Source organism: Barbus barbus, assembly GCF_936440315.1.
Source record: "Barbus barbus genome assembly, chromosome: 6".
Classification (NCBI taxonomy): Eukaryota; Metazoa; Chordata; class Actinopteri; order Cypriniformes; family Cyprinidae; genus Barbus; species Barbus barbus.
In genome coordinates, this window is record NC_136734.1 from 14,012,287 (window position 1) to 14,031,393 (window position 19,107).

The window sequence follows — 19,107 nt, forward strand, 5'->3', positions numbered from 1 at the left end:
AGCGTGGAGTTGCGCCGCCTAACGAGTGAACACATCACACACACACACACACACACACACACACAATCAGGTGAGCCCATACATTTTAGTCAATTTACTGTTGAGGCTGTCTTTATCGGTGGGGTCCCAGAGATCTAACCCCCCCCCCAAAAAAAAAACCCCCCATTTGAGAGACACTGATGATTAATAGCTTGCACTGTAATATCTATAGAAAACTGTATCTGTAGAAATCTAAATAAGGATTTTATGATCATGTTTGTTCAGTGTTACTGTGTTAGGACTATATTTTATATAGCCTAAACGTGTTATATATAGCTTATAAATACATATATATATATATATATTGAGATTTCAAATCTGAATTAATGCAAAACACTACAAGCAAAACCCTTTTTTTCAGGCACTGGTCAATTTTGAGATTTGGAGTTACTTTGCAACTTGTAGTCTTTCAAACTAGTGGGAAGAAAACACCCAAAATACACATTTAAGAGTTTATTTTCTTACATTTGATCTGTTTGCTTGTGTAAATTTCAATTACAATACATATCTTTAAAGCCCATTTTCTCCAAATGAGTTTTTCTAATGCACTGAACCAGAAATCTGCATTTCAGTAGTACTTACATACACCAAACTTTCTATTCCTTTTTATTATTTTCTATACTCTGAACATTTATACAGAACGGTTTATTCATGGGCTATAACATCCACCTGAATTGTATAACATCTTATATAAAATATGGTAATTTTTTTCTAGCCGTCTGATGGTATTTTATGATTCATGAAGAGATAATGCAAAATATCCAAAATCCCCTTCCTTAAAAACCATTAACTCAATGTCAACAAAACGCTTGCTTTATCCCATAGATTTCTGTTCTGGACATTTATGCAATATTTAGTGCATATTTAATTAGATATGCCTCATTTGTAGGCTATATTTCAGCATATCAGGAAACTTATTAAAAAATGGTCTTAATGTACTGTGCTGTGATCTTTTTTAATGCTGTTCAGCCTGCTTGTAGTGTCTTGCCTTAATTTATTAGCTAATTAATGAATTGATTAAATAAGTGAAATAATTTTTTATGCAGTATGTTAGGTTTATAATGTGTGTGTTTGGCAGTGCTGAGTTCCGAATTAATAATTCTCTACACACATTCACTTAATATTTTATGAATCACCTAGCAAATGCATAATTGGAAATCAATTATTTTTCAGTTTCACACAATTAATCCAACCTGAACTTGCATTATTCCAATTCCAACCCTATTTTATTCCATCCTACCCTGCCCTGTCCCGTCCTGTAGCATTCCACCACATCCTATCCCCGCCTGTTTTCTGTTTCCAGGTGGGCTTTAAATTGCACACGTGGTGTTGCAGTTGGTTTACAGCTGCCTAGCTGCACCCGATTATAATACTGCCAATGATACTCGCAGCTGATTGGCGGACACGTGTCACGTGACCCTTAAGTTTTGTGGTGACGTTCGCAAGAGTTAGTTGTACACAGGAGGCATCCAGGAACACAGGTACTGTCCGTTTACAGACGACACATTTCCTAACCCAAAACATCGTGTGAGCTTTCTGTGTGAAATTGCAGGAATGAAGGCGTCGGCAGACATTATAATCCACGTCCTAGAAGCAGCAGCGCCTGTCGACAAACATTAGTTAGCTTGCTAGCTGCGCTCAACTTATATCAGGGCCCGTATTCGACTGAATTGATCCCACTGATTATGCGAATCACGGGATTTGTTTGTTTCTTTGGACAAACATCTATTTTGAGGGCTGTATATTGCATTTAGTGCAATGATTTATCTCCAATGTAACGTGACAAGCGATAGCATATGTTAAGCAACTTTAGTGCGTGTTGTTGACGGATGTGATGTGTTTGCTGCAAACTACATTGACAACAATAACAAGACAGTGATGGTTTATAATCAGGCTGTGATGAAGCACTGTCGTGATGTTACTCAGTGTGAGCTGTCATAGGTTAGAAAGCTTTAATTCTCTCTAATCCTGGTCATGGAGTAGCACTGCATTGCACACTTGGGATATTCCCTATGTTTAACACCATTGACTTATTAGTAAAGGCTCCAACACCTGAACTGGGTGTGTTTTATAAGGGACTGAACCAATATTTAAAAGATTGCTGCATTTTCTGCATCAAATATGGAGAATCTTGGTTAGAACTGGTTAGAACTGAATCCTCTTTGTTTTAGGCTTTGTAACATAAAACGCTGTTATTTGATGCGTTAGCTGTCACACAGTATGTTTTCTGTTACGTTGTTACATTGAATCATTTAGCCGATGCTTTTTTCCAAAGCAACAATTGGGGAACAAAACAAGCAATTCATCGTACATGAGTCAATAAAATTTACAGTACCACAAGGTCGAGTTGCAAGACTAAGTGCCTTTGTAATTCAATCATTTAAGTGCCTTTTTTACAATGACCTCAAAAAGTATGTAGATGCTTAAAAGTTACGTTTGATGATTTTTAACAAGCTTTGTATTGTTAGACTGTCTGTAGTATATGTAAATGAACAGTGTGTACTTTTTTCTCAGTGTTACCTGCACCCAGATATCCTATTTATTTGTCATGAAAGATCCAATGGATGACTCCGAATGTTTTATTTTGTGTCATCTGGTGGATTTTGACAACTCCAGGGCTTTTTATTAAAACTAATAATCAAACTTCTGGATTTTTGTATTCCCGCCCATGGACAGTCAGATCAACCGAGGAGCAGGGCCAAAGTCAAAAGTGAATTATGGGGGTTGAAGTTTTTTGTCAAAAGAGAATACAACAGCTATTTTTTTCAGTTTTCTCTAGTCACGGATCACTGATTTCAGGAAAGCAAATCTTTCTAGTGTTCAGACAGTCAAGATTTATGAACAGCCTAACTTGTAAGCAGTGAATTACCCTTTCAACGCCTGTTCACACCAAGGGTGATAACTATATATATATATAGTTCTAACTATAAAGATCTAATGAAGATTTTTATGTTTTTTTTCTTTCGACTGATGGCCGATAAAAACATAAACTGGCAATCTGAGTCTGTCTGGCTTCAAAGAGCTTGAGCATTTAAAGTGGCAGATGATATAACTGCAATGCACACTTATAATGAACAGAACGTTATCTTGCATTGGTGTGGACAGCAGTATAGTTATGGTTATTTTTATAGTTATTGTACTTGGTGTGAATTTATACTTCTGTTTCTCGTAGGAATGGGTCAAGAAGCAGGCAAGTCTGCATGGCCCAAACCAACAGGAGGATACCAAACCATCTCAGGCAGGAGGTACGGCCGGAGACACGCGTATATCAGTTTCCGGCCAATTACAGATAAACAAAGAGTCGCATCCACTGTGGACTGTCAAAACATGGAGAGGACGAGTAGTCAAAAGGATCCGGCAGTGGGTACGTACCAGTTGGTGAAGGAAACCCTTAGTGGATAATGAAACTAAAGAGTTACTCAACATTTAAGCCCAAGTGTGTAATTGTCTCACCACAAATGAGAAGATTTGCAAAATTAATGATTGCTATTGGTTGAAAAACTGATCCCACCCCAAACTCAAACCAAAAAAAACATAATTTTTTTTTAAAGATTATTCTGGCAATCAACTTAAATATGGCTTACTTATAGTTGTCACTAAATATTATATTGAAATAATATTATAATATGTTAAAATTACAAACTTCAGCAAACAAATGCTGAGTAACTGGAGCAGTAAAAGTGGAGGAATGGATTTTGAGATTGAGGTTCTCATGGTGAATAAACAGCTTTGTAATATTGGGAATGTATCAGGGATTTTGAAGAGCTGAAATATGTGTGTGTGTGGGGGGGTTGCTTTAGAGTGAAGCATTCATCACCTTTTAAAAGGTGTAGACCGAAACCCTGTAGGAGACCATTTGACGTATATATTATGCAAATATATACGAGAATGGTGAGGGTGGGTAGAAAGTAGTTTGAAATGGGTTTCGGTTTCTTCTCTCTTTATAGGGTGACTCTCAGGAAATGCCCAGGTCATATTTTACCCCTAAAACCAAATGAAAACAACAACAAAAAAATTTTCATTAAGAAAATGAAGCCTGTTGTCAGGACCAGTAAGACTTTTATTGCAACACAATTTTTTTTATGGCAATTAAGCACATGTAAAGCATGTTCTCATTGTCTTACTCTAAACAGTCTCTTAAAGGATTAGTTCACTTTTAAAAAAAACTTTTGCTGATAATTTACTCACCCCCATGTCATCCAAGATGTCCATGTCTTTCTTTCTTCAGTCGAAAATAAATTAAGGTTTTTGATAGTCGGGGAAAGTCGTGGCCTAATGGTTAGAGAGTCGGACTCGTAATCGAAAGGTTGCGAGTTCGAGCCCCCGGCCGGCAGGAATTGTAGGTGGGGGGAGGGAATGTCCAGCGCTCTCTCCACCCTCAATACCACGACTGAGGTGCCCTTGAGCAAGGCACCGAACCCCCAATTGCTCCCCGGGCGCTGCAGCATGGCTGCCCACTGCTCCGGGTGTGTGTTCACGGTGTGTGTGTGTGTGTGTGTGTGGATTTGTTCACTACTCACTGCTGTGTGTGTGCACTTGGATGGGTTAAACGCAGAGCACCAATTTCGAGTATGGGTCACCATACTTGACAATACGTCACGACTTTTTTTTTTTCACGACTTGATGAAAACATTTCTCCATATAATGAACTTCAATGGGACCCAAACGGTTCAAGGTCCAAATGAGTTTCAGTGCAGCTTTAAACGATACCAGACGATGAATAAGGGTCTTATCTAGCGAAACGATCGGTCATTTCAAAAATAAATAAAAAAGTTTAAGTTTTATAAGCACAGATGCTCGCCTTGCTCTGTTCTGTGATGCGCGTTCGTGACGTCACGTAATACGCAATTACGTGAAAAGGTCACGGTTGAGGTAGGCGGAAGTACCGAGTCAGTAGGCTTTTTAATATTAAAACACCCAGGATACGCACACGAAATGGGCATTTTAAACGATAAACTGACACAAAGACATTTGAATGTGTATATGGTCCTCCTTCCGCACATTTGTAAACACTGACTCGGTACTTCCGCCTAAGTCAACCGTGACCTTTTCACGTAATTGCGTATTACGTGACGTCATGAACGCTGTCATTTGGACCTTGAACCGTTTGGGTCCCAATGAAATCCATTTTATGGAGAAATGTTTTCATCAAAAACCTTGATGAAAACATGGACATCTTGGATGACATGGGGGTGAGTAAATTATCAGCAAAAGTTTTTTTTTAAAGTGAACTAATCCTTTAATGTCCCTGAATTGATCATTTCATTCTAGTTTCATTCTTTGATGCATTAAAATATGTAATTATTAAATAATTATACTTCACAATGTAAACAATTAATTTTTATGAAGAAAAAATCACGTGGCGCAGTAGTATTTATTGCACTGCCTTTAGTTTGTCATTTTTTAAATAAATTTTAAGGTAATTTTCAGGACAAGGTGATTATCATTATTTTATTACAATAATGAATTAATGAGGTTTTGTTTTATTACAGTAATGATAATTTTGGGGTAAACATAATTGTCATGAAAGAGACATAATACAAGGAATCAAAATGTTTCCAAAAATAGTTTTTAATGTAATGCAAAGAATAATTTCTTAATATATTCTTGTAAATTTATGGGAAATGTAACCAAAACATTTCTTTGTCTATAGTGCATGTACACTTACTTCCTATATAAAACAATGAAATTATATCCTGTGAAGGAGAACGAATAATAACTGAAACATTTTTCTTCTAGCATCAAAGGGCAACATTTCTTCAGTGCTTCAGAATATCCTGCCGACAGCAAGCACAAATGCAGTGCGCCCTGAGTTAAACACCGCATCTAATCAGGAGGGGCACAGCAGGAGGCAGCCTTCATTGTGTAGAGTCACAAAAGCGCCCTCAAACCATTTCAAGAGACCAAAGAGTGACCAGGTTGTGCCATATGACAGAAAATATTATTCTGGCATAGAAAAAAGTGAACAGGCTAGAGTGTGGCCCATTAATGAAGACCCTAAGCCCAACCCAGAAGCTCTGAGTTACATCAACATTGACGCCTATGAGCCTGACAGCAGCGGGGCTGAGGAGGAGGACTCCAGTTTAAATCCATCTCCGGCTGCTCAGAAGAGACTTGATGGTATTTGTGAATTGGGTGGAAATTCACTTGATGATTCACATCCTAATGTATTTTCAAAAAGAAGTAAACATTCAGTGCAAATGGCACCTTCTAAAAGCGCAACAGACCTTTGCTGTGAGCAGCCAGATTTTGAAAGAACTGTAAAAGCAAATAGGAAAGTTAGTCCGTTGTTGGTTGGTGAAGACCAAGTTCCAAAATGTCATGGGGTTACAGCCAGCTCTGCACCCGTTTCCTCTAAAAGCACAGGAAAAACCAACCCTGAAGAAACATTTCAGTCCGAAATGGTCGTGAGGCCAAAGATCCGCAAACAGACGAGCGAGACTCACCTTGAAAGGAGGAAACGTTCAGAAAAAGAGGAAGTAAGCCATTTGTCAGACGCAGCAGTCAGAAACAAGTGTGGCTCAGCACCTCCGAGTTTCCTCGCACAAACAAACCCTGAAAATGAGTTGCTCTTTGACTTTCCACCCATGGACTTGAGTGACCTTAACTCTGAGGACAGGAAAAATGAGTGTGATGATAACACCAATGTAGATGAGGATGATGATGATGATGATGATGAGATCTGGGAAGATCTGGAGAATTTTGGAGAGACATTTGACCCATCTACAAAGGGTGATGAAAGGTGCAGTACTGCATGTATTTCCATTTCATTTATTGCACTAAAATGTGATTAATGAATTGTACAGCTTTGTGCACAATAAGTATGTATATAAAGATAGAGAGTATATAAAAATCCTGTATGTGCATTAATATATATAAAGAGGATTCTCTGCATCAATGCTAGTGGTCTGTACAACACCATGAGATGAGACATAATTGATGTGACATTACCTTTTTTACCATCGTGTTATGTATGTAGTAATGGAAGAAAATCTTTAAAGAGACAATCTTTAGATGTTATAAACTGTCACACTATTGTTAAAAAACATAACATGTTTAATTATTTTGAAAAAGGTATTTTATGCAAACCAAGGCTGCATTTCTGAAATCAAGTATGATAGCAAAAACAGTAATGTTGTGAAATATTATTGTAATTTGTAATATCCATGTTCTATTTGCACATATTTTAAAATGCAATTTATTCCTAAGATACAGAGCTAGATTTTCAGCAGCCATTACATTAGTCTTCAGTGTCGCATGATTCTTCAGAAATCATTCTAATATGCTGATTTGGTGTTTATCAATGTAGTTCAGATTATTTTTTTGCGTTTGTTTTTCAGGATTCTTTGAATAGAAAGTTCAAAAGAACAGCATCCGCTTGAAATAGAAATATTTTGCAATATTATAGACACACATTAAGTCTCTATTGCCAGTTTTTATTAATTTAACGTGTTCCCAAACTTAAAACTTTGGTTGAGTTTAGCTCAGTTATAGAATTGTATTTTTTCATTCATTTCTAATAAACAAAAGCATAATATTTAGGTCCCACATTCTATGTGCGAGCCTGTTACCTATTTTGTGATATTTTAGATATATTTCTATAGCATTGTGGGAAGCAAATACTCTTTATTCAGTTTTCAAAATGTTTGCATCACTAGTACTGTTGAATTTATTCATCAAGCTCAACAATTCAACCCTGATACAAAAGATGTTAAGATATATATTTACATGTACATTTTTATACTATTTTATACATGCGTATTTATTTATAGAAAATTACAAAATTGCCCAAAACAGGCTTTTAAATTTGTTCCAAATTTTGCTAACAGAGTTACAGAAATCGCAAAGTCAGGTGGATGAGCCTCATTTAAAAAATCCTCTTAATTGAAGTGAAGGATGAGCTTGGGCATTTACTGTGAATGGTTGATAAGGTATACACTCAGGAAACAGCAGGAAATGAGTGAGATGCCAAAGGTGCGCTCAGTGGGTGCTCATTCTGCATGCTAAGGCTCTTCAGCTAAGAGGATTAGATTGACTTTTACGAGGTGGGCTCACGCGTGTGTGTGTGTGTGTGTGTGTATCATGCTCTGTGTACTCAGCAGCAGCTCGGAATTCAGTGAGGGTGAGTGGTCGGCCTCATGGACGTCTGACTCTGGGCTGGAGAAAGAGAGGTGCACAAGTGAGGAAAGTTGGGAGACTCTGCCTGGCATGGATGAGCCACCTGACAGCAGTAGCAGCAGCAGTCTGGAGGAAGTGCCTTCTCTCAACCTCGCCTTAGAGTAAGCACACATCCTCTAACAAACTCGAAACACTTTACTCGTGACGTATTGTCAAGTATGGTGACCCATACTCGAAATTGGTGCTCTGCGTTTAACCCATCCAAGTGCACACACACAGCAGTGAGTAGTGAACAAATGCACACACACACACACACCGTGAACACACACCCGGAGCAGTGGGCAGCCATGCTGCAGCGCCCGAGGAGCAGTTGGGGGTTCGGTGCCTTGCTCAAGGGCACCTCAGTCGTGGTATTGAGGGTGGAGAGAGCGCTGGACATTCACTCCCCCCACCTACAATCCCTGCCGGCCGGGGACTCGAACCCGCAACCTTTCGATTACGAGTCCGACCCTCTAACCATTAGGCCACGACTTCCCCAGTGATACTGTGTAACAACATCATTACTCAGCTGCTACCCTATTAACAAAGACTGGTATTTCTAATGATTTTCTTTTGTTTTGGTAATTGATTTTATTTGACACATTTCGCCATGCCAAATTATTAACAAATTCCAAAAATAATCTTTTTTTCCAGTTAAAAACAAACCACACTGCATTCCCTCTCCTTATCACTACTTGTTTCTCCACAACTGTCTATTTTTTGGCTTTTTCCCTTTATTCATCTGCAAAAATCAATCTAATCATACTCATTTTAAATCATACTCATTTTAAAGCAGTAGATATGAAAGATCAGTGAGCTGCCTTGCTGATCACATATTTGGTTAGTATTGAGTTAATTACACTCACATATGGCACGGATAAGAAAGTTGTCTGGGTAGGCCACTTATTTGGAATTGATTAATAAATTGGCCATTAGGATGGTTTTTCCCATCATTTACTGATAAATGAGTCTTTCTACAGCAGCGAGGTACACAGACACCCACTACTGCTAATTTTCCAACATCTTTGGTCACTAGGGACAGAATGAAATGCAATGTCAAATTAATTAAAATTTGTTAAGCATTTTAATAATGTTAAAGTTTTTTCCGCTGTCGTGTTTGTGTGTGTGTGTGGTGTTCTTCAGGGAGCAGACCCCTCTGGAGGAGGGCGAGATCCCCTGGGTCATGTATAACGAGGACTCGGGCAGCAGCAGTGATGAAGACCCTGATGGTGTCAGTCAGTTTGTGCACCCTGGACTCTTTATCCTGGATGGCAACAATAACCTGGAGGATGATTCCAGCATGAGTGAAGACCTGGACACAGAATGGAGGTCAATAAACCTTATAGATAAAAAAAAACAACAACAATGTAATGTCGTGTCTTCCTTTAACTCTTACAGGGGAAATCTCATGAAACATGTCAAGAACATTAAAACATTAAATTGTTTACCAAACTGAAGGGAGTATACTATAATATATTACAAAAAGAACTATTGATTGTGTCCGTTGCAACATGCTGAAATACCAAAATGAGAGAAAAGTTGTGTTTAAAAGTCCCTTGTTTTTCAGGTTTCTGGATGAATTTGGCGATGGTTTTGGGATGGCTCAAGCAATCTCTTACGTGGATCATTCCCAGCTCCTTACTTACATGGCGTTAGAGGAGCGTCTTGCTCAGGCTATGGAGGTGAGGGAATTGTATGGTTTTCTTTTTTGATCACAATTTAAATTGAGTTTAGGAATCTATCTTATGTACACTATTGCCAAAAGTATTGGGTCACCCCCTTCTAATGAACATGTTTGACTACTTTAGTAATTTCTATGAGTACAAATCTTAATGTTTAAGCATATAATGATATTCTAGAGAATTGTGTGCTTCTAATTTTATAGCAACAGTTTGGACAGAACCCTTTTCTATTCTAACATGACAGTGCCTCTGTGAATAAGACACGGTTCAAAAAGACATGATTGATTCAGTCGGTGTGGAAGAACTTGACTGGTCTGCAGAAAGCCAAGTCCTGATCCCAGCTGAACACCTCTGGTGTGACTTTAAATGCAGACCTTGAGCCAAAAACTCATCACCAAACACCAATGACTTGTATAGACACTATAAGGACAAAAGTGTTGGGACACCCCCTTCTTTAGAACAGAAAAAGGCACTAACAAAACTGTGGCAACAAAGATGGAAACATAATTCATGTATTTAAAAATTGTATTACCCATCTGTGTTGCAACAGTCTTGTTAGTGCCTTTTTCTGTTCTAAAGAAGGGGGTGTCCCAACACTTTTGTCCTTATAGTGTCTATACAAGTCATTGGTGTTTGGTTGAACCAATACTTTTGGCAATATAGTGTGTGTATATATACACACACACACACCAAGATGGTGTAATATTTTACTAATTAAAAAAATATATTATTATTGCTATTATAATTATTATTACTAAATAAAATATAAAAATCCTAAACAATCAAGAAATATTAAAATTGTAGTATTTCACTGTAGCGTTAAAAAATATTTATATTTAAAATGACATTACATCTTTATTTTCAATTTTAAGGAGCCCTTAAACCTTGTCTTTTGCTTGTAAGTGCTTCTCATTACAAATGTGGGAAGATGGATGGTGCATGTTGCGTTCCTGAATGCATGTTATAAGTGATCTAAACTCAAAGCAGATGCAGTGATGGAGAACACAGTGCCACACTTTACTCTGAAACACGCAGTGCATATATATTTATTTAAGTGAAATGCAGCCTTTGGCATTTGATAATTATGCTAAACCATATTACGATTTATTTTTATTTTGATAGGTTGTGCAGCTCTAGCATTAAGCGCATATTAAAATGTTTACCAAACTGAAGGGAGTCTGTATTGCTTCCCTAGTATTATATACCATATTGCTGTTTGAATCACTGTGCAGTCTAACTATATTAGGTTTTGATATAACCAAGGGTCTTTAAAAGTCAGATGAGTTTTTTTTTTTAATAAAGAGTAGCTTCTTTTATACATCAACTGGACCCATTTTAATTAATGGTCAAATTTAAATGGAATCTCAAGATGCATTTAGTTTGATTATTGTTCATGTCTTAATGAGATGAAAGCAGAGTAGTCTTGCATAATGTATGCTGCTGCTTCATTAACGTATAAATATTGTGTTTGTATGAGCAGCTAAGTTATACAAATAAATGATCCATCTTAATTCAATCAAAAAACGTTAAGAAATTGGGCTGATGTGGTTAAACCCCAGCAAACTTCATTGATTTCAGCCAATGAGAGAGCACACTAGCAATGTAACGATTAATGTATAATTAACTTGCTTCTATCTTTATCCAGAGGAAATGAAATATGCTAATGTCTTGTGTTGTGTTGCAGGCAGCACTGGCTCATCTGGAGTCTTTGGCTATAGATGTGGAGCAGGCTCATCCCCCCGCCACTGAACAAATTATCGACTGCCTACCGCAGATCACCATCAATGCCGAAAACATTGGTACTACTTCCTTTACTTGTAGCTACAATAACATGCACAAAATACAATGCTGCAGTCAGCAAGTGTCTTAGTCTAGTGTAAGGTTTTTAATCAGTCTGTTTAAACAATATGCGAATTTGGACGGACTCAGTGTTTAGTAGAAATTCAGTAAAAACAAATGTTATTTTATGAAGCATTATTTATGGGGTTAAAGCATTATTGGATAAGTCTGGCATGCGTCACCAGAGAGATGTTGGTTGTGATTGACATTTTTAAAAGAAATTGCATTTAAAAGAAATCAAGCTTTAAAAATGCATAGATATATTGATTACTATAATAACAATAAACATGCATTTGTAAAGTAGATAGAATTTTTATTTCAAACAAACGGTTCAAATTGTCAAATTTGTAAAAAGAAAAAATTTATAAATTCACAAATTGAAAACTGACAAATTGATTTGTTACAATATGTTTGATATGTTACAGTAAAAAAAGCATATTCAAAAGCATCTTTATGTAGTGATTGTCAAAAATATTGCATGATCCATTTTGGCGTTATGAGCATTGTCAAATGGTCAATCTTGTTTGAGGACATGAGTGGCTCTTAATTGACCCTTCGCAAAGTGATGTACAGACATGGCAAAGATAACTAAGGGGGCAGCCTTTAGTTATCTTTGCTATGTCCACATCGTGTTCTCACACAGTGAAAAATATATCGCAGAGCAAACAGGAAACTGACAACACGCCGACAGACAAGACAGGTTACTTGTAGTATGAAACAAAGTCTCAGCTTTCAAATTTTCTTCTTTTTTTTTTTAGAAATTCAAACAATAAATACTGTTTTGATCCACTGACAAAGAAATGATCAGCCTATAATTTTAATGGTAGGTTAATCTGAACAGTGAGAGACAGAATAACAAAAAAATGCATTTCAAAAAAGTTATAAATTGATTTGAATTTTAATGAGTCAAATAAGTATTTGATCCCCCATCAATCAGCAAGATTTCTGGCTCCCAGGTGTCTTTTATGCAGGTAAGGAGCTGAGATTAGGAGCACTCTCTTAAAGGGCTGAGATTAGGAGCACTCTCTAAAAGAGCTGTCCAAGGATGTCAGGGACAAGATTGTAGACCTACACAAGGCTGGAATGGCCTACAAGACCATCGCCAAGCAGCTTGGTTAGAAGGTGACAACAGAAACACAAAATAACTGTCAATCTCCCTCGGACTGGGGCTCCATGCAATATCTCACCTCGTGGAGTTTCAATGATCATGAGAACGGTGAGGAATCAGCCCAGAACTACGTACACGGGAGGATCTTGTCAGTGATCTCAAGGCAGCTGGGACCATAGTCACCAAGAAAACAATTGGTAACACATTACGCCGTGAAGGACTAATCCTGCAGCGCCTGCAAGGTCCCCCTGCTCAAGAAAGCACATGTACTGGCCCGTCTGAAGTTTGCCAATGATTCAGAGCAGAACTCGGTGAAAGTGTTGTGGCCAGATGACACTTTCACAGATGAGAACAAGTCAAGTCACTATTATTTTTATAGCGCTTTTAACAATGCAAATTGTGTCAAAGCAGCTTTACATCAGCTTGATATAAAGCTGGGTGGCTTTATATCAGCTTTACAGTATTTAGACGGGGAGAACAAAATTAAGCTCTTTGGCATCAACTCAACTCGCTGTGTTTGGAGGAGGAGGAATGCTGCCTATGACCCCCAAGAACACCATCCCCACCGTCAAACATGGAGGTGGAAACATTTTGCTTTGGGGGTGTTTTTCTGCTAAGGGGACAGGACAACTGCACCGCATCAAAGGGACGATGGACGGGGCCATGTACCGGCAGGGGCAGGGCATTGAAGCCAACCAGGGCATTGAAAATGGGTCGTGGATGGGTATTCCAGCACGACAGTGACCCAAAACACACGGCCAAGGCAACAAAGGAGTGGCTCAGGAAGAAGCACATTAGCCGCTTTTCCACCATCGAGCCAGTGCTTTAAAGGTGCTGGGCGGGGCTAATAGCCTCGGACCTGTAGCACTGAGCCCAAAATCACGATGCGTTTCCACTGTCGGGCCAGAAGCTCCACAGCGCTTCACTAAAATCAGCCCTTTTCATGCCTCTATGGAACGGCGTCACAACCCCTCATTTCACCAACAAAGAGAAGTTATCAGAAGACTAATAAGAAATAAGTCACTGGAATTAGCACAATCACAAAACGAACATGATAAAAGCGGCCGTTTGTTTGCATATTTTGTTAAAGATTTTAATCCAAAAGCGTCGATGTTATACAATAATAAGTGATACATTGATCATAATGAATTAATCAGGATTGAAAATTAGTCACATAGAAATAAAGCGGTATGAACCGTTATTTCACAAAAGAAAGAGGACACATACCCTATTTTCAGTCGAGTCTGTTTCTGTTTATTTGTAGTCACAGAATACATCACATTTAGAATCATTTCTATATATATATATATATTTTTTTTTTTTTCATCAAAAATACGACCTGTAGAAGAGGGAGCTCCCGAACAAAAACCATTATACAATTTTTATGACATACGCGGAGCTAAAGTCTCTGACACCTATGACAGATAAACTGTTACTAAATAAATATACGATTGTGATAGCCTGATGGAGAAGTTGACTGAGAAGCTCTTATCTCTTCAAGCAGTCGTTTTTAACCATGTTTATCATGATAATGGCTAGCGTGCATAGTCTTTTGCATCACTTATTTCTGCCTTGTATAATGTGATCATAATCCACATCAGATCTCAAACAGTTATTTCAAACACTCGCTGCTGTTTGAAAGTGACTTTTAATCTCAAATTATTTTAAAAGTCTTTTAACAGCTATAACAACAGCATTACTTTATGAAATGATACGCAGCGCTGACGCTTCAATCTGAATGCTGATGCAGTTCGGAATACAGCAGTTGTACACTGTGTAACACACAATATTACAAACTTAATGGTCAAACGTTAACTTGTGTAATATTACAAACTTTATAGGAGTGTTACAAACCGGGTGTGTGTTTACGTGACTGTACTGTATTTATAATTTGCCTTCCTGTTTCTCACTGCTGCCCATGCAAAGGGTTATGCAGATGGAAATTGTAGTGTGTATGAGATACACTGACAGACACCGAAACCCAAGCTCATCATCTTGAAATACTTTGTGTACTCCTTTTTAGTGCAATACGAACCCCAGATGAGAAATGTTTTTCACAAAACTCAACACACGGGATGAATGCTGGGAAAATCATACTCTCACACTAATGTCCCACTTCAGCTTTATTGCCTGAGTGCATTTGGGGTGATAAATCTGCTTTGGAAAGCATAAAATGACTTCATTTTCAGCCCCAATGACTGAAATGAATCATTTGATGTGTGCGTGACTGGATCGAGACATGTTTAAATATTTGGTTTGGTGTTGTAGGTTCACGAGTTGAGTCTTTTGCATGCTTTCACATGCACACTCTCTTTGGTTCTGCAGAGCAGGAACAGTGCTGTGCCATCTGCTGTTGTGAATACGTCAAAGATGAGATTGCAACCCTGCTGCCGTGCCGCCACATGTTCCATAAACTCTGTGTCACTCTCTGGCTCAGAAAGGTAATGCTGTTTTTTTTCTTGGAGCTTGTGAAAGAGACAATTTAATGGACAATTAAAATCTATCTTATTTTTATATCTACATATAAATTGAGCTCATTAAATATGGTAAGCTTGGAAGCTTTTTTAACCCTCTTTTGGGTTAAAAAAAAAAAAAAAACTACTGTCAGGATTTATCAAAGACATGCAGGGAAAATTAGCAATAAAAAGGCGAACATAGTTATTTTTTCGATTGACCTTATTACATATGCTTTTGTGGGATTTTCCCTGTCAGGAGGCGAATATTTAAATTAATCACGTAAGCTGATTTACTAAGATTTGCGGTAGTCAGTGTTAACTGGTGTTTGCACCATAATTTAACGCCCAAAAAAACGTTTCACTCCCATTGGCACTTTTATGGCATTGTTCACTCATGATAATTTGCTTTTAGTAAATCTGGCCCATGGACTTTAATGGATGGACCGTAGTCTTTGAGGTTTCAATATATCTACACTGAACAAAATTATAAATGCAACCCTTTTGGTTTTGCTCCCATTTTTCATGAGCTGAACTCAAAGATCAAAGACTTTTCTATGTACACAAAAGGTGGGCGGGGTCTGAAAACCAGTCAGTATCTGGTGTGACCACCATTTGCCTCACGCAGTGCAACACATCTCCTTTGCATAGAGCTGATCAGGTTTTCCACTCCTCTTCAATGGCTGTGCGAAGTTGGCAGGAACTGGAACACGTTGTCGTACATGCCGATCCAGAGCATACCAAACATGCTCAATGGGTGACATGTCCGGTGAGTATGCTGGCCATGCAAGAACTGGGATGTTTTCAGCTTCCAGGAATTGTGTACAGATCCTTGCAACATGGAGCCGTGCATTATCATGCTGCAACATGAGGTGATGGTCGTGGATGAATGGCACAACAATGGGCCTTCAGGATCTCGTCACGGTATCTCTGTGCATTCAAAATGCCATCAATAAAATGCACCTGTGTTTGTTGTCCATAACATACGCCTGCCCATACCATAGCCCCACCGCCACCATGGGCCACTCGATCTACAACGTTGACATCAGCAAACAGCTTACCCACACGATGCCATACACGCTGTCTGCCATTTTTCAAAAAACAGTAGGTAATTTGGCCAAGGATTTTCACTGGGATGGTGAGAGAAAAACACAGATGTCCTGGATTCAGACGGGAATTAAATCAGCAACTACCCCCTGTAATGGTGAAAATCACTTGCATCCCCCTGAGAAACAATTACTGTCCGAATCGGGCTTTAGACAGATTTGTGAACAATATTTGAGAGAAATAGGCCTTTTGTGTACATAGAAAAAGTCTTAGATCTTTGAGTTCAGCTCATGAAAAATAAGGGCAAAAACAAAAGTATTGCCTTTATAATTTTGTTCAGTGTATTTTACAATTTCAATAATCTTAATTTGTGTTTTTGACAGTCTTTGGAACAACCCATTGGAGTGTCAGTAAATGACAGCATTTTTTTGCGAACTGTTCCTTTAAGACCAGAATTTTATAATGACAGAATTATATGTACCGAATACTGTTTTTTCATGATTTTCAGTCTGGCACATGTCCAGTGTGTCGCCACGTTCTGACTCCGGCGGTGAGCGAACCTGCATCTTCAAATACTGAACAAGAAACGCCGCCATCCGGTCACAGCGCGTCTGGGGGAACGTGTTGAACGTCAGTCATACACCCTTCATCTCACATCCCACAAAGAAACACTTCAATAATAAATAATCAGTCTCGCAAAGAAATGGCAAGCAGCGAACAGAACTAGCATTCAGATTCCATTTAACCTAGTGACTTGTGCTGCAATTCATGGTCCAAACGTGGCAATCTAAACCTTATTTTCTAAGAAAATATGAATGCGTATATATTCATAGGAAGCATATTTATTCATGTTTCAATTAAAATGTTTTTGTACATCCAGGCTAAAAGTAATTACATGTCTATAACTTTCCACGTCATGTCAAGTAAAACTCCAATGCAATCCCTCAATAAAAGCTCACATTTGGTTCAAGTGATCATTTCTTTGCTCAATTCAGAGTGGCTTCCAGGTGCATTCCAGCCTGAACTCTCCCCAGATATCCATTGAGTTAATTCAGTTGCATTGTAATTCCAGATTTAAGTGCGTGTAACTGGATATGAATGATAATAGCTGTGCGATATATTTCACTCTGGTTCATAAACATTTGTATAAATCATCCAAATGATGGCCGCCGAATAGGTCGTTTTCACAAAAGCACTTTTGGGAGCAATATCATTTCCAGACGTCTGTGTGCGAGAGGCTGACAGTCTGAACTGAAAAATCTGATTGTGGGGGGACTATAAATATGAAATGGATTTGTGCTGTTTATTGCTAAGGCAATTGGCATGTATTCAACGTCGTGTTATTTAGAGACGGCAGCTCGTATCTGTGGAGAAAAGCATCGCCGCAGAATAATACTCAATGAAAGGCGCAGGTGTGCGGCCACCCAAATCACACATTATTGTGGACTCTATTTACTGGAATCTTGGAAACCAGACATATTATTTATGTATTTTTGAAAGACACTGTTAACATGACTAACTCTTATTATATATAGATTTCACTGGCTAAATGATCAGTGAGATGAACAGCTGTAGGCACTTTCCACAAATAGGGTGTAAATTGGTGTCCCAGTTTAACAAAACACAATTGGTCTTATTCACAAATAATTATGTGGATTATTCATATCTATATGCACAGGAGAACTTCTCATGAAAAAATTCTGCCCAATTCATGTATTTTATAATTCACAATTTGTGAGTATTTGAAATGAACAGTAATGTGCAGTAATTTGTATAAAGCATGGCCAACCCTTCTCCATATAAGGGTTTCCTGCACAACAACCTTTCCTTTACAGCTTTATATTTGTCTGCTTCAGGGATTTTTGGTGTGTGTTTGTTTATGTGTAGATTCAAATGATTTTTCAGACATTTAGAAGAGATGTAAATGCAAAAGTTATCGGTGAATTTGAGAACATTCTTACGCAAATTTTATGCTCAAAATTGTGTGAATGAGACCCAGTGTACTACAGAGAGGAAACTACTGGATAAGCTATATCTATATTATCTGTATCAGTGCTGGCAAACGATTCATCGCGATTAATCGCATCCAAAATAAAAGTTTTTGTTTACATAATGTGTGTATATTTATTGTGTGTATATATAAATATGTATGTATAGAAAATGTTACGTTTATATATTAAATGTTATGGTTTATATAAATGTAAATATTTTCAAAATATATACTGTATATATACATAATAAATATACACAGTACACATTATGTGAACGAACAACTTTTATTTTGGGATGCGATTAGCGATAAATCGTTTGACCATTAATCTGTATAGTTATTTATATTTACCACCATAAACACTCAATTTTACACACAAATGTATGTATAAATAATGCCGAATTTGATAGTTAAGTCACATTTAAGGTGATGTCAGTAAGCTAATTTAATTTTTTCTTTTTTTCGTCTGCATTCACCAAGCTCAACCATTCAACTCTCTCAAATTTATCACAAGAAAAAGAATTGTACAATTTTCTTTAATTTGTGGGATTTATCTAGAAAAAGTATTTTCTTTCATTTAATTTGAATTCATCTATAAACCAACTCTCTAGCATACAACCAAACTAGCTTCAAGTTTGTATTTCTTTTAATATTTTTGTTTGTTGTTATCGCTAGAAAATAAGACATTTCTTAAGAAACATTTTCCAGATATTTCCCCAAATATCAGTAACCGGTTTAAAAAAAAAAGTGCGAACTATATTAAACAGACAGGTTATGTAATATTTAGTTTGA

At 37.6% G+C, this 19,107-nt stretch overlaps 1 protein-coding gene across 3 annotated transcripts in view; it reads left to right on the forward strand.

The window, feature by feature from the left end:
* Nucleotides 1-1,458: 1,458 nt before the first annotated feature.
* LOC306871568 (E3 ubiquitin-protein ligase Praja-2-like) overlaps nt 1,459-19,107 on the forward strand; it is a 32,760-nt gene continuing 15,111 nt past the window's right edge. The window contains exons 1-9 of one of the 3 annotated variants that reach the window (XM_079419614.1): nt 1,459-1,520; nt 3,212-3,403; nt 5,779-6,781; nt 8,139-8,318; nt 9,340-9,525; nt 9,764-9,878; nt 11,563-11,677; nt 15,151-15,266; nt 16,834-16,955. In XM_079419614.1, coding sequence (XP_079275740.1) covers nt 3,214-3,403; nt 5,779-6,781; nt 8,139-8,318; nt 9,340-9,525; nt 9,764-9,878; nt 11,563-11,677; nt 15,151-15,266; nt 16,834-16,953 — 2,025 coding nt within the window. In that variant the 5' untranslated portion in view covers nt 1,459-1,520; nt 3,212-3,213 and the 3' untranslated portion in view covers nt 16,954-16,955. Of the gene's footprint in view, nt 1,521-3,211; nt 3,404-5,778; nt 6,782-8,138; nt 8,319-9,339; nt 9,526-9,763; nt 9,879-11,562; nt 11,678-15,150; nt 15,267-16,833; nt 18,437-19,107 lie in introns of those variants that run through there. The other 2 variants (XM_079419613.1, XM_079419615.1) reach the window with 2 other exon arrangements.